General features: G+C 51.6%; 1 protein-coding gene across 1 annotated transcript in view; it reads right to left on the bottom strand.

Moving 5' to 3' along the window:
• The window catches only part of EPHB2 (EPH receptor B2), a 187,032-nt gene extending 175,048 nt beyond the window's left edge, over window positions 1-11,984 (bottom strand). The window contains 1 exon segment of the mRNA XM_064363439.1: window positions 11,953-11,984. Within this exon segment, the coding sequence (XP_064219509.1) occupies window positions 11,953-11,965 (13 nt within the window). The 5' untranslated portion in view covers window positions 11,966-11,984.
• Between the last annotated feature and the right edge of the window lie 2,101 nt (window positions 11,985-14,085).

Below are 14,085 nucleotides of genomic sequence, written 5' to 3'. Positions count from 1 at the left end.
GCTATGATTGTGCCACTGTATTTCAGCCTGGGTGACAGAGCAAGAACCTGTCACAAAAACAAACAAACAAAAAAAACTACACAAGTTTTCAAAATAAATAAAATAAAAAATAGATTGAAAAGAACAATCCCGAGCATGCTTCGCTGTGCCAGGTGACTCGGGAGTGGGCACACTTGCTCACTGCTGGTGTCCTCCCCAGCCTGCTAGACTACAGGACTCAGGGCCACAGGTCCAAATCGTGCAAGGACTGTGGGGGCACCCTGGTCTAGAGGTTCCCCCATCATGGGGGGAACGCCTCTCTTCCTCCTCTCTGCCAATGCCAACCTCAAGGTCTCACCTCCCCTAGAAGTTTCTGCAGCAGAGCCCTGGCACATAGTTGGTCCTCAGTAAACGACTGTTGGATGCAAGGAATGAGTAATGGTGACAATGACTAATAGCCTGCGGGCTCCGTAAGTGGCTACTGAATGAATGACTGGATAATGAATGAATGAATTGCAGTATGGCCTTAGAACAGGAAAGCACACGGAACTCATATGTAGATCTGAATCCTGGCTCTGCCATTTACTACCCGGATGACTTCTGGGAAATTACTTTGCTTCTGTGAGCCTTGGTTTTCTCATCTGCAATGTGGGGATTAATGGTAGTAGCTACCACAGGCGCTCATTAGGAAGCTCCTGCGGGTACGGTACCAGCGGAGCTCAGCACAGCACCTGACACCCAGGCATACTCGGGGACAGAAACCATTATTCTCATGACCATCATCACCACGTGCTTGAGGGTTTGGGGAGCAAGAACATTTGGGGACTCCTGGCTTTGGAAAGACCATCAACACAGACGAGCACAGAGGCAGGAATACTAAGGAACAAGAAAATGACAAAGGAAAAAGAGGAAGAGAAACTAAGACGAGGATCCCAAGTGACCAAAGCCATCTGTGCTAAGAGGGGATGGATTAAGCCCAGTAGCTCCTAAGAATCCATCCAGCCTCTAAGTGGAGAATGCTCAGCTCTGAGATGAGTTGGGATTTTTTCATCTTTAAATGGTTTGACCAGGTCTTACCTCAAGGTAGAGCATGAACTCCAAGACCTTTGTGAGACTAGGTTGATATAAGAGCTACCTTGCTCTGGCCTGAGACCCAGATCCAGTCTCATTCTAGGTTCTACCTAGTTTCAGAGGCATCTGAACAGCCTGTGCATCATGGTAACTTCCTCCTACTTCCAAGGTCTTGTGGGAGTGTCGCGCTGAGTTGTAAAAGCCTCTAGGATAGAGAAGGAAGTTATTTTTATGGGCAGACAACGTATTCATTCATTCCCTCATTCATAAAACATCAAACCAGGAGCCAGTTGGTAACAGACTCCATGCTAGGCACTGGAGGCCCAACGATGAATAAGACAAGAAAGTCTCGACAATCCAGTTTAATGGGGGAGGGTGATGTAGACAAAATTAGCCATACCTTGGTGTTACAAGAATTGTGAATCAAAGGCTGAGGGTAAGTAGAAAGCAAGATATACCAAGGAGGGGACATTTGAGTTTGGCCTTGAAGGATGAGTAGGAGTTCGCTAGACAAAAGTAAGAAGGGCATTCATTCTAGGTAGCAGCTGGGGCCTGAATGAAGATCTGGGGCCATGGGAGTTTATAACATGTATGCATGTATGAAACCTAGAATTTGTGGATGAGAATGATATCCACCTAGAGTTTGTGAGAAGAGGACAGAGAGCGCCTCAGGGGCCAGGTCAACGAGCAGCTGTTTGACCTTGATTTTTTTAGATAAGGAGCCCAAGGTCTGAGCAGGAAGGTAATGTGGTCTCAACTGCAGTTTAGAAGACTCAGGGTGATGCTCTGGGGGTTCAAGAGTCACCGAGATGGTCCAGGAGGGGGCAGGGAGAAGCCTCGAGGTCAGGTGGTGGCTGTGGGAACAGAGTCAGACAGCAGCTGAATGGCCAGGGCGAGAGGGAGGCACAGCTGTAATGGACTGTGCTGCTCTGGCCCGGGGTGGGGGCAGAGTCGGGGGGTCTCCTGAGAAGCACGAGGCAGCCAGACTAGGAAACCGAAGCACTGGATGACTGGCCCTAGCTTCCTGTCAGGCCAATGGCTGGATTCGCAGACACCTGAAGGCTTCTGGGAGTCCCAGGTTCTCCAACGTCTTCCCTTCTGAATCCACCCAGAGCGCCATGGCCAAGGTGGCGGCTGATCTGAGCCAGTCGGTCTCCCCTCCTCCCCAGCTCCGACAGGGAGGGGCCGGCTGAGTCCCGCATCTCCATTGGCCCAAAGCTCCATTATCCGGGTGACCCCCTGCCGCCGCCCCACAGTGCGCTGGGAAGAAAGGCTCCTCTCTGACAAGAAAGCCCCATTGCAGGCTGGGCCCCGGGTCTGGGTAGCGCCTTTATCCACAGTGACCCTGCCAGAGTGTCAGCGGCGCAAACACGCCGCGCTGCGGAGGCTGCCCCCACCCCCAACGGGCCTCGTGCTGAAGCTGTGAAGGGGCCCCCTCCAGGGCCTCTGGGAACCAGACCGCGGCCTGCAGGCCCCACCAAGGCTCCCAGGCTCCTTCCCACCCCCCCCCAGGGAACCACGCTTTGGCCAACACAGTGACTGAGGCGGGTCTGTGGGGTGGGGGCTGCCAAACAGAGCCCCGGCTCATGCATTGGGAAGGGGGCCCCATGGAACTCTTTGTCCAACCTCCAGAATGATTTGGGAGGAAAGTCGAAGGCGAGAGGCTTTTGTGCCCCTGGGACCAGCACCAGGCCTCATTCCCCATACCAGCCAGGCAGAGGGGCCTCCTTGTCTCCAAACGTTCCCCCATACCAGCCTGATCACTCCTCGCCCAACCCCCTTCCAGGTACAATCTTGCCAAAGAGGAAAGGGAGGTCTCCTCCTGTAGACCTCCGTGTGTGTGATGCACTCTCTTCCACAGCCCCCTGCTCTGCTTACGATAGCAACAGTGATGACCACTATGATTATCTTTATTGAGCACTTCCTTTGGGCCAGGGACAGTGCCACACATCTCTTAGTGCTATTCATCATCCTCATTTTACTAACGGGGAACTGAGGCTCAGAGAGGGAAAGCAGCCTATCGAAAGTCACACCACGTGTAGGTCTAAGCCGGGATTTGAACCCAGGTCCATCAGAGCCCACACTCTTATCCACCATACAAGATACCAGAGGCTGCTCTGCTCCTGAGGGGTGCACAGGCAGGGGCTCTTCCAGTCATCTCCCTCAGTCCTGTTCTCTGGCAGATTCATTTCCAAGGGAGTCCCAAGTGCCCTACAGGAATCATTCGTCTGTCCTGGGGTAGGGGGAGGATTTCAAGGAAAGCAAATTCCCATTGAGGGAAGCCAAATGAGTCCAGCTTGAATTGCAGACTTTCCCATCATATAGACTTGAGAGACAGGCTCTACCCAGAGCCTCAAATCAGACCCCTGGGAAGTGGGAGAAGGAGGCTCCCTGCTGAAAGTTCTGAGGTTGCTAGAAACCCTCTTCTCAGGAGCTCTTCCTGCTCTCAGGCCTGGGGTAAGCCAGCAGTCTTTTCCAAAGGCGGAAAGTATGGACTCTAAACTTCCTTAGAGGCCCTGCTGCTTCTTCTTATTTTTTTTTACAGAGTCTCACTCTGCCGCCCAGGCTGAAATGCAGTGGTGTGATCACAACTCACTACAGCCTTGACCTCCTGGGCTCAAGCGATCCTCCAGCCTCAGCCTCCCAAGTAGCTGGGACTCTAGGCACACACCACCATGCCTGGGCTAATTAAAAAAAAATTTTTTTAGTAGAGATGGGGTCATGCTATGTTGCCCAAGCTGGTCTCGAACTCCTGGCCTCAAGCAATCCTCCTGCCTCACCTTCCCAAAGTGTGCTGGGATTATAGGTGTGAGCCACTGTACCCAGCATAGGCCCTAGTTCTTAACAATAGTCTCAGGAAGATGCTCCCACACCATGCCCCCCAGGTCACAGGAGTCAGTAGAGCTGGTTCAAATCCCGGCAGTGCAGCCTTAGTCAGCATCACCCTCTCTTAAGCCTCAGTCTCCCTACCCTGCAGGGGTGTTCTGAGATAATGTATGTAAAGCATCAAACACCCTGTTCAACAAAAAGCAGAGGCTCAATAAAACAAAGTTCTATTCCTATCATCAGCACCGCAAAGCAACACAACAGAGGCTTGTAATCTGTAAGTCCCCTGAATTTGTGCATGAAAGTATCGGTGTGTCTCCAAATTTCCAGGAGGGGGCAGTTCATAGCCTGCCTTGAGGAGGCAGCTTCTCAAGGGTCTTCATGACACCAAAGAAGTTAAGAACCACAGCAAAATAATATTGATGTTCAGGCTGGGAGTGGTGGCTCACGCCTGTAACTGTAGCACTTTGGGAGGCCAAGGCAGGCAGATCACCTGAGGTTAGAAGTTTGAGACCAGCCTGGCCAACATGGTGAAACCCCATCTCTACTAAAAATATCTACTGGGTGTGGTGGTGCACACATGTAATCCCAGGTATTCAGGAGGCTGAGGCATGAGGATCGCTTGAACTCAGGAGGCAGAGGTTGCAGTGAGCCGAGACTGCGCCACTGCACTCCAGCTTGGGCAATAGAGCGAAACTCAGTCTCAAAAAAAAAAAAAGAATACTGATGTACTGGTGGTACTTTATTGGGTGTATATATCTGTGGGCTTCGGTTTTTCCGCTTGGAGACTGGGGAGCCTACCCTAACTGTCTCACAAGGATGTTGAGAGGCTTGGGTGAGACTGGAGGGGAAAAGGATGCTGTGAACTACTCCGGGCTGTGCAGGGCGGAGGGGGATGGGAGATTTATCCTGCTCCTGCTAAAGAGGCAGCCAGGGCCAGGTGTCTACAGCCTGAGCCACAGAGGCAGCTGCTCCGAAGCCCCCTCACAGAGAGGCCTGAGAGAGACACAAGCCCCCTGCCCCAGCCCAGACTGGCCCTGGGTGGGGGGCCCAGGGCAGGACTCTGTCCTTCTTGACTGAGAAGCTCCTGACAGGGCCTCCCCTGTGGCCTCTGGGCTGGGGTTTTGTTTTTAGAGATCAGGAGGCCAAGAATCCAGTCCTGGGTTCAACTCTAGCTCTGTCCCCACCAAATCATACCAGCCTGATGTAGTAGCGTGTCATGAGCATGGGCTTTGGACTCAGAGAATCATGGGTTCAAATCCCAGTTCTGGCACTTACTACTTTGTAAAATCAGTCCTTTAAAATGACTATTAACAGGAATGTTAAAATTGTATAACACTAATATTTTTGTCATTCGTATTGTCACACATCACTGTGTGAATCTGCACAGGTCCTTACCCTCTTTGGGTCTTGATTTCCCCATCTGAAAATAAAGAGGTTGGTTAGAAAGGCAGCCTAGGCCAGGAGCAGTGGCTCACATCTACAATCCCAGCACTTTGGGAAGCTGAGGTGGGCAAATCATTTCAGGTCAGGAGTTCGAGACTAGCCTGGCCAATATGGTGAAAGCCTGTCTCCATAAAAATTACAAAAATTAGCCAGGCGTGGTGGCAGGCACTTGTAATCCCAGCTACTCGGGAGGCTGAGGCAGGAGAATCACTTGAACCTGGAGGCGGAGGTTGCAGTGAGACCATGCCATTATACTCCAGCCTGGGCAACAGAGGGAAACTCTGTCGAAAGAAAGAAAAAGAAAGAAAAAAAGAAAGAAAGAGAGAGAAAGAAAGAAAAGGAAGGAAGAAAGAAAGGAAGGAAAGAAGGAAAGAAAAGAAAGAAAAGAAGAAAGAAAGAAAGAAAGAAAGAAAGAAAGAAAGAAAGAAAGAAAGAAAGAAAGAAAGAAAGAAAGAACAAAAGAAAGGTAGCCTAGGAGGGGGAACATGCAGAGAGTCTGGACAGTCCTGGATAAAAACTCAGGAAAAATCCACTTGGGCAAATCCTTTCATCTCTTTGAGCCTCAGTTTCTTCATCTGTGTTAAGGGTCTCGTTCTTCATCTGTATTCAACAGACACTAGCTGATTTTTTGTGTGTGATATGCCAGGTCTGGACTAGGTGCTGCTGGTAAAAAGATGGTCCTACCTCTACGTGATGGGTCATAGTGCGACCCCCCTCCCAGGAACGCAGGAGGAGCAATGGAGATGGCAATGTGAACAGGCATGTAAACTGCAGAGTCGCACAGTGTCAGCCGCTGTTAACGGACCCTGGAGGGCCTCCAATTGCAGACCAGAAAATAAAGCAGGGGGGTCCCTAAATATTTACCTGCTAGACAAAAATAAGAACCCTCTCAGCAGAGGCACCGAAGGCAGCTTTAGAATCTAGACATTTGTGTGTGTGTATATATCTGTGTGCACACGCGCACTGGGGGTGTGGAATGAAATGAGGTCATATGGAAATGGACTATTTTTATTTCAACAAGGCATTTTAAAAATACTCTTAATTATATGAAGATGGGGAAAGAGTTTCTCAAAAATTAGAGAGAAGAGTTAGAGCCGCCCTCCGGCCCCCACGCGCTTCCCCAAGCCCTGCTCTGCCTCCAGGCTTCTGCTCCCACCTCCTCTGGCCCCCTCACCTTTCCCAGGCCCCCGGAGCTCTTGGCTCCCACTCCTGGGAGGCAGTTGGCCCACACATCTGGGCAGAAGGGAGCCAGAATTTGCAGAGCCCCACCCTCTAAGTCCTTTCCAAGTGGGTTCTTATGTCATCCTCACTCTGGGAGGCAGGCCCTCTAATTCCCACTGCACAGATGAGGGGGAGCTCATCACCTCCGGAGCTCAGGAAGGTTGTGCTCCCAGGCTGAGGTCACACAGCCTGTCAATGGTCTGTATGGCCTGGAGCTGAATCTCCTCCACTAGAGGGGGCCGCCTTCCAGGGCAACTGCTGCTGAGGTTCTGCAAGTACTGAGACCAAGGGATCCTTAGGACTGCTCAAACCAAGGACGAGCCACATTCCTCTTGGGTCGGACGAAGACTGGGGCACAGGTCGGACAAAAGCCTCCTGGCCCTGGCTTCTGTGCCTCTTTCTTCTACACAGGAATGATGGTGGGTTTTGTTTTGTTTTGTTTTTGAGACGGAGTCTTGCTCTGTCACCCACTGCACTGCTGGAGTGCAGTGCTATGATCTCAGCTCACTACAACCTCTGCCTCCCGAGTTCAAGTGATCCTCCTGCTTTAGCCTCCTCAGTAGCTAGAGTTACAGATGCACACCACCATGCCCAGCTAATTTTTGTATTTTTACTAGAGACAGGGTTTCACCATGTTGACTAGGCTGGTCTTGAACTCCTGACCTCATGATCCACCCGCCTTGGCCTCCCAAAGTGCTCGGATTACAGGCATGAGCCACCCTGCCCGGCTGGTGATGGTTATTTATTGAGCACTTACTATGTCTCAGCCACCTACTAAGATAAGGACTGTTACCATCCCCATTTGACAGATAAGGAAACTGAGGTTCTAAGAGATGAAGCAACTTGTCCACAGTCATATCTAGTAAGAGCTGGTACCAGGACATGAACCCAGCTGGTGTGGCTGCAGAACCCCTCAGTGGTCCGCTGTCCCCCAGTGCAGCCCCCAGCCCAAAAGAGGGAAAGGGACTTGTGCACAGTCATTCAGCAAGTCCTGACAGGGGTGGACCTGGGCCCAGGCCAGGCTCTTCTTGCCCCTCTGTCTTCCACTCCCTCCAGAATGATCTAGCACATGCTAGAGTCACCAGCCTGGCTGCCAGGAGATTGCATTGTCAATACATTATCAATTTACGTTAGAAAGACAGAGACGCCTGAACCCAGGAGGCGGAGGTTGCGGTGAGCTGAGATCGCGCCATTGCACTCCAGCCTGGGTAACAAGAGCGAAACTGCGTCTCAAAAAAAAAAAAAAGAAAGACAGAGACATATGCTTCCATGCCAAAAATGCCAACAGAGCCTCCTGGGGTGAGTGGGGGCAGGCCAGAGTGAGAAGACATTTAAGGTCCATTTTCTATCCACCCCCTCTGGATCCCCCAAACTATGTGAGGCAGCCTGGGAAGCAAAACCAGGGCTACTTACTGACAGCGCACCGCCGCTCCCTTGGTCCAGCCACCACTGTCTCCTGTCTGGACTCTGTGGTGGTTCCTCCTGTCCCCTGCTTTGCCCCATCCCCCACTGTCGGGCCTCTCATGACAGTCAGAGTGGTGCTTTCTGAACCCAGGTTAGATCCTGTCACCTCCTCAAAACCCTGCACCGCTCCCATCTCACTCCAGGTAGAAGCCAAAGTCCTGCCACGGCCGGTCCCTCTGTGTCACCTGCTCCCATTCTCCCCGGCCCTCCCGCTGCAGCCACGCTGGCGGCCTTACACACCCCATCACAGCGCCTTTGCCCAGCTCTCCCCTCTGCCTGAAACACCCTGCCCCAGGTATCCCTGAGCCCGCTCTCTTGCTTCCTTCTGGGCTCTGCTCAAACACCTCCTCCTCAGAAGGGCCTTCCTGATCCCCTCCTCCCGCTGGCCCTTCCATCTCTGCTGCGGTTTTCTTCTTAGCGCATCCCTGCTTAAGCTACGCACTGGATATCTGGCATCAGTCCTGCCCACTAGAAGAAAACCTCCATGGGGCAGGACAGTCCCTGCTGCCCCCTGTAACTTGTCCACAGCCACACAACTGGTAAGGGCTTTGGATGTCGAGACCCCCAAAGGCCAGGGAGCCCTGACACCTCCACCCAAGTGCCCGGAGAAGTGGGGGAAGGGCCACCTGGCTTGATATCCGTTGGATCTGAGTGCACGTCTGTCCCGCTGACTAGCTGTGTGGCCTCATCAAGCCACCCCCGCCTCCACCCCCGGCTCTGAGTATTAGGAACCTCATCTGTCCATCCAGGAGAACAATACCAGTGGGACCTTCCTCCCAGGGGGCTGTGCACAGCCAGTGTGTGAGCTCCCCAAGGCCAGGCCCACGATGCCTAATTCACCTCGGATCCCACACCCCCACCCTGGGGCCTGGCCCCGTGCCAAGCCCCTGCAGACTTCAATCCCACTCTGTTCAATTAAAGGGAGATGACGGATGTCACAGCACTCTGCCAACTGTCACCCACAAGAACAAACAAAAGCATATCCTCCTTTCACTCATCTGAGAGCCGTGCATTCATTCATTCATTCTTCCAGTCAATATATATCAGTCGAGCACTTACTAAGTAGGGGCCGGGTGCTATGCTAGGTGCAGGGAATCTAGTGATGAAGCAATTGGACCATGGTCCCTGCCCTTGTAAAGTTGACTGTCTGGTAGGAGAGGTAGAGATGTTCAAAGCAACAAACTCATCATTTTAAAATTACGATGGTGACAAATGCAGCAAAAGGTGGGCCCACGGAGCTATGCAGGCCTCCTTGAAAAAGTAGAGGATGGGTGAGAATTACCTGGGTGATAAGGGAGCAGCATTCCAGCTAGAGGGACCAAGCGGTGCAAAGGCCCTGTGGTGGGAAGAGTCTAGGAGTTGCAAGAAACTGAAAGGGCCAGAGCGGCTGGAAGCCTGAGACCAGAATGGGTGATGGACATTAGGCAGAGTGGGAAGGAAGCGACTGCATGGGCCTAGGGGCCATGGAAAAGTGACCCGAAAGCAACAGGGCATCATAGAAACCCTCTGGAGCAACGACATGGCTGGATCCACAATCCAGTCCTGGGTCGCGTTCTCCTAATATAAGTCTGTGTGTTTCTCTCTCCCAGCGTGGCTGTGGTCTGAAGTGCCAGGCTTGAAATCTTAATTTGGAGGTTTCAAGACAAAAGGTCCTCTCTTTCCAGCATCTTATGCCCAGGTAAGAATGTCCACCCACCTCAGGACTGAGCATCCAAAGCTGTCTGGGTGCCCGCTGGCTGAGGTCTACCTGCTGACCAACAGCACAGATGTCACAGAGAATTAAAACCTGCCCAGAAATTAAGGAACCTTGGTGCAGCTCCCCCTGTGATCCTAACTGGGAGGCATTACCCCGAGTGAGCAGATTATCAGGATGTGTAATTTCTGGAATAAACACAGCTGTGTTTGTTTCTCCACGCAGTGCTCCAGACAGAACGGCAGCCTGGCCCGCCGCGTGCAGCTGGAGCCTCGCACCTTGGGACGGATGCCGTCAGGGAGCTGAGAAAACACTCCTCCCGCAGGCCACTGGGAGCTGTCACGCAGGCGGATCTGCATGGAGGCCAATTCAGGGCCCCTGAGGAAGCAAGTGACCAGACCTCAGAGGTGCTGGGGTCCCAGAGGGGAAGTGACCATTGGGACACCTCCAGAGGCCTTGTCTCTTCGGGACTGGGGGGCCGTGATCGGGCAGGACAACTGGTCCTCTAAGCCATGGGAAGATCATCCCTAGTGTGATCAGTCCATGTAGGAGGACCATGAAAAGGTCAGAGTCCAGCCCTGGAGCTTTCCAGGTGGGAAAACTGAAGTCCAGAACAGGAGAATGGGGAGATTCGGGTGAGGGACGTGGTCTATCCAGCACCACTTTGTGACAGGCCCCACAGTGGGTCCCAGAAGTACTCATGCTGCTCTGCAGCAGCTGTGCACCCTGTGGGTCCCACAGAGCAGGGCTTTGATCCCAGTTCCATCACCCAGGATCTGTGTGACCAGGAGTAAGTCATGTGCAATCTCTTTGAGGCTCAGTTTCCTCCTCTGCAAAGTGGAGATAATCATACCAACTCCACACCTCGGGATTGTTTTGAGGATTAAACAGGATTCCTCATGGAAAGGGTTTTCTGCAGCGCCAGGCACACTGCCAGGAACCCGTAAATCATAAATATTCCTTACTCCTTCACTCATTCATTGATTTTTTATTGAGCACCTGCTAAGTCCTAGGTGCCATGCTGAGCATTTGTGAAGTTCACATTATTATAGGGAGGTTATGGGAAAAATGATGACTAAATAATGTTTTATTTTTTATTATTATCCCCATTTTACAGCAGGGCAAACTGAGGTTCAGAGTGGTTAAGACATTTTTTAAAGGCTCACTATTTGTTTTTATTCCACCTTACTTTCAAGAGGGCTACAGGCAGATATTAAATAAGTCCGAGTCTCAGCCAGGCACAGTGGCTCACACCCGTAATCCCAGCATTTGGGGAGGCTGGAGAAAGAGGATTGCTTAAGCCCAGGAGTTTGAGACTAGCCTAGGCAATATAGAGGAGACCCCATCTCTATTTAAAAAAAAAAAAAAAGGTTAAAAAAAAAGAAAAGAAAAAACAGGCAAAGACAGGACAGGAAAAAAGACAAGACAAGAAAAATATGTCCAAGTCTCCACAGTTAGAAAAAGGAGCCACCAACTTATCTCCCGTGGAAGGAGTTTTAGTGGCTATAGATCTAGCCCCAAGTTCCAGCCCTGCCACTGTCTCTGTGTGCCCTCAGGCAAGCAGCTGTCCCTTTCTGGGCCTCAGCTTCCCTATATGTCCAGCTCTGACATTCTGCATTCTGGGATGGTTCTCACGGTGCTGCCTGGGTTGTCCAGGCTCGATGGAAGAGCTGAGGCCCAGCAAGGTGCTGGTAACCCTTCCCTGGCTCAAGGAGTGAAGTGGGCAGGGTGGGACAGGAAGTGGAGGAGCTCCCTGGGAGCTGTGGGGCTTCAGTTCGGGGAGAAGGGAGGCAGTGCCCTGACTCATTGACTCTGCCCTGGTCCCTACCATTGTGGCCCACCCCCCAAGGATGTGGGCTATGTTCTGGCCTCTCCCACTGCTGGAGTAGCTGGCTGGGCAGGAGTAGCCACACCCAGGGTCTGGTTTAATGGAGGCTAGGCCCACGTAGCCCTCCCAGCCTCCAGCCTGCCTGTCCCTGCTCTGGATCCTCTTCCCAGCTTCATGGCCTCCTTCCTGAACCCTTCCTTCCTTTGGATTTCTTTCAGTGGCTTACTACGGCTTCCAGTATCAGACATAGCTCACCACTCAAGGCTTCTCTTAACAGACTCAAATCTCCTCTGCCATTTCTTTCTCACAGGTTGGTTTACTTCTACAAACCTGCCCCTTTCCAGCCTCCAGGCCTTTTCCTAGGCTGTTCCCCCTGCTAAGAATGCCCTTCTTTCCATCCACTATGTAACAAAATCCCACCTACCAAAGAATGCCATCTTGATCGCACAGGCTGGAGGACTTTCTCCTCTGCACTCAACACATTCCATCTCACACACAAGTGTGGCCTTGGGCACATCACTGAACATCTCGGAGCCTGGTTTTTTGCCTACAAAATAAGTGTTACTAATTATTATGGGCTGGGTGTGGTGGCTCCCGCCTGTAATCCCAGCAGTTTGGGAGGCTGAGACAGGCAGATTACTTGAGGTCAGGAGTTCGAGACCAGCCTGGTCAACATGGTGAAACCTCGTCTCTACTAAAATATAAAAAATTAGCTGGGTGTGGTGCTGTGCGCCTGTAATCCCAGCTACTTGGGAGGCTGAGGCAGGAGAATCGCTTGAACCTGGGAGGTAGATGTTGCAGTGAGCTGAGATTGCACCACTATTTTCCAGCTTGGGTGGCAGAGCAAGACTCTGCCCCAAAAAGAAAAGAAAAAAAAAAAGGAAAGGAAAGAAAAGGAAAGAACCTACTATGCAGGGTTCTTAGGGGGATAAGTTAGAGCATGTCAGAACCTCACCTAGGATGGTGCCTGGCACTTAGTGAGGACTCAATGGTGGAGGCTGCTGTGATCATCATAGTGATGAAGGAAGAAGAAAAGAAGAAGAATGAGAGAGCAGAAAAGAAAGCAGAGATAGAGGAGGAGGAAGAGGAAAAAGAAATGGAGTAGGAGAAGGAGAAAGAGGAGGAAGAAGGCCTTGCCTATCACCTCTACTGGGATATAATTCTTTGCCATCAGAATGTCAATTTTCTTTAATTTCCTTCTATGTCCCCTAGCATCCTAGAGTCTTTCGAAAATGGCTGTTGAATGGATGGACAGATGGATGGATGAAGGTGGGAGGGCGGGGTTGTGAGAAGGAAGGATGTACGGACAGATGAACAGAAACAGATCAGTCTGGAGGAGACCGAGTGTGCTATCCCAGAAGCCTCGCAGCAGAGCAGCCCACTGGCAGCGGAGGCTTCTGGGACCAGATGCCAAATCTGTTCCCCTGCTGTTGCATCTCCCCCTGGCTCTAAGCTCCTGTGCTCCTGGCCAGCATCAGTCTGCTCTCAAGGTGGAGTGAGTAGAAGCTTGGGGCAGCTGACACCCAGGAGAGTTCCAGCTCTTCCCCCACCTGTCACCAGCCTCTGACAGCAGGAATATATCTCCAAAACTGTGAGCCAAGTCAATGGGAAAATAGGATTTACTTTACAGAAATTCACTTTGGGGGCCAACTTCTCCAGAACTCCCCAATGCAAAAACCTTGGCAAATCCACAGTCAATGGCTCAGAAGGTTTCTCCAAACCTGGGGAGTGTGCTGTTTGCTAGCTCCCTCCAGGGCCAGGAACTGGAAAATGAGGAAATGTCACAGTCCAGATACAAAAGAGAGTCTTGGGAGGAGAAATGCATTTTGGTTTTTGGTGTCTGTTTATTCATCCATCAATTTCATCAATTTATCCATCCGACTATTCAAAACAGGCAACCATCCTGCCATTGTCCCTCCATTCACAAAACCATCTTGCTATCTACCTATCTACCTCTCGATCTACCGGGCCAGCCAGCCAACCATCCAACCACCCAACAATCCACCTCACTATCAACCTGCCCATCATTCACCCAGCCATCCAATCCATGCACTTATCCTCTATCCAGCCACTTACCTGTCTAACCATCAGTCACTCAACCACTCACCCAACTGCTGAGCTGTTCATCCAACCATCTAACTGTACACTACCCAACCAGCATGGCTGAGAATCTCCCAGTACGGTTGGGGAGAAACCTACACACGGTATGGCATAACCCAGGCAACATAAAAGGGGGGCATACAAGGTGCCACCAAGGACACAGAGGCCACCAAGAGCAGAAGGGGGAAGGGCCAGTGAGAGAGATCAGAGAAGGCTTCACACAAGAAGAGATGGTCAAGCTTCATCTTAACAGGCAGCAAGAACTGACCAGGGAGAGATGGCAAAAAGGGTACCCAGGCGAGGAGGAGGGGGCGGAGCAACATGAAACAATGTGGTAGATTCTAGAAGCCCAAAGGCTTGGGTCCCCAAAACTACTTGGTTAGCTGTGGGCCTGGGCCAGTCCCCAGTTTTTCCAAGTTCACCAGCCTCTGTAATTCCCCTTGATTCCTAGAGAGAA

Source organism: Aotus nancymaae, unplaced genomic scaffold, assembly GCF_030222135.1.
Source record: "Aotus nancymaae isolate 86718 unplaced genomic scaffold, 86718_ANA_hifiasm-v0.15.2.pri h1tg000053l, whole genome shotgun sequence".
NCBI classification, from domain to species: domain Eukaryota; kingdom Metazoa; phylum Chordata; class Mammalia; order Primates; family Aotidae; genus Aotus; species Aotus nancymaae.
Note: the sequence above shows the minus strand (reverse complement) of the source record. Positions and strands in the feature narration are given on the sequence as shown.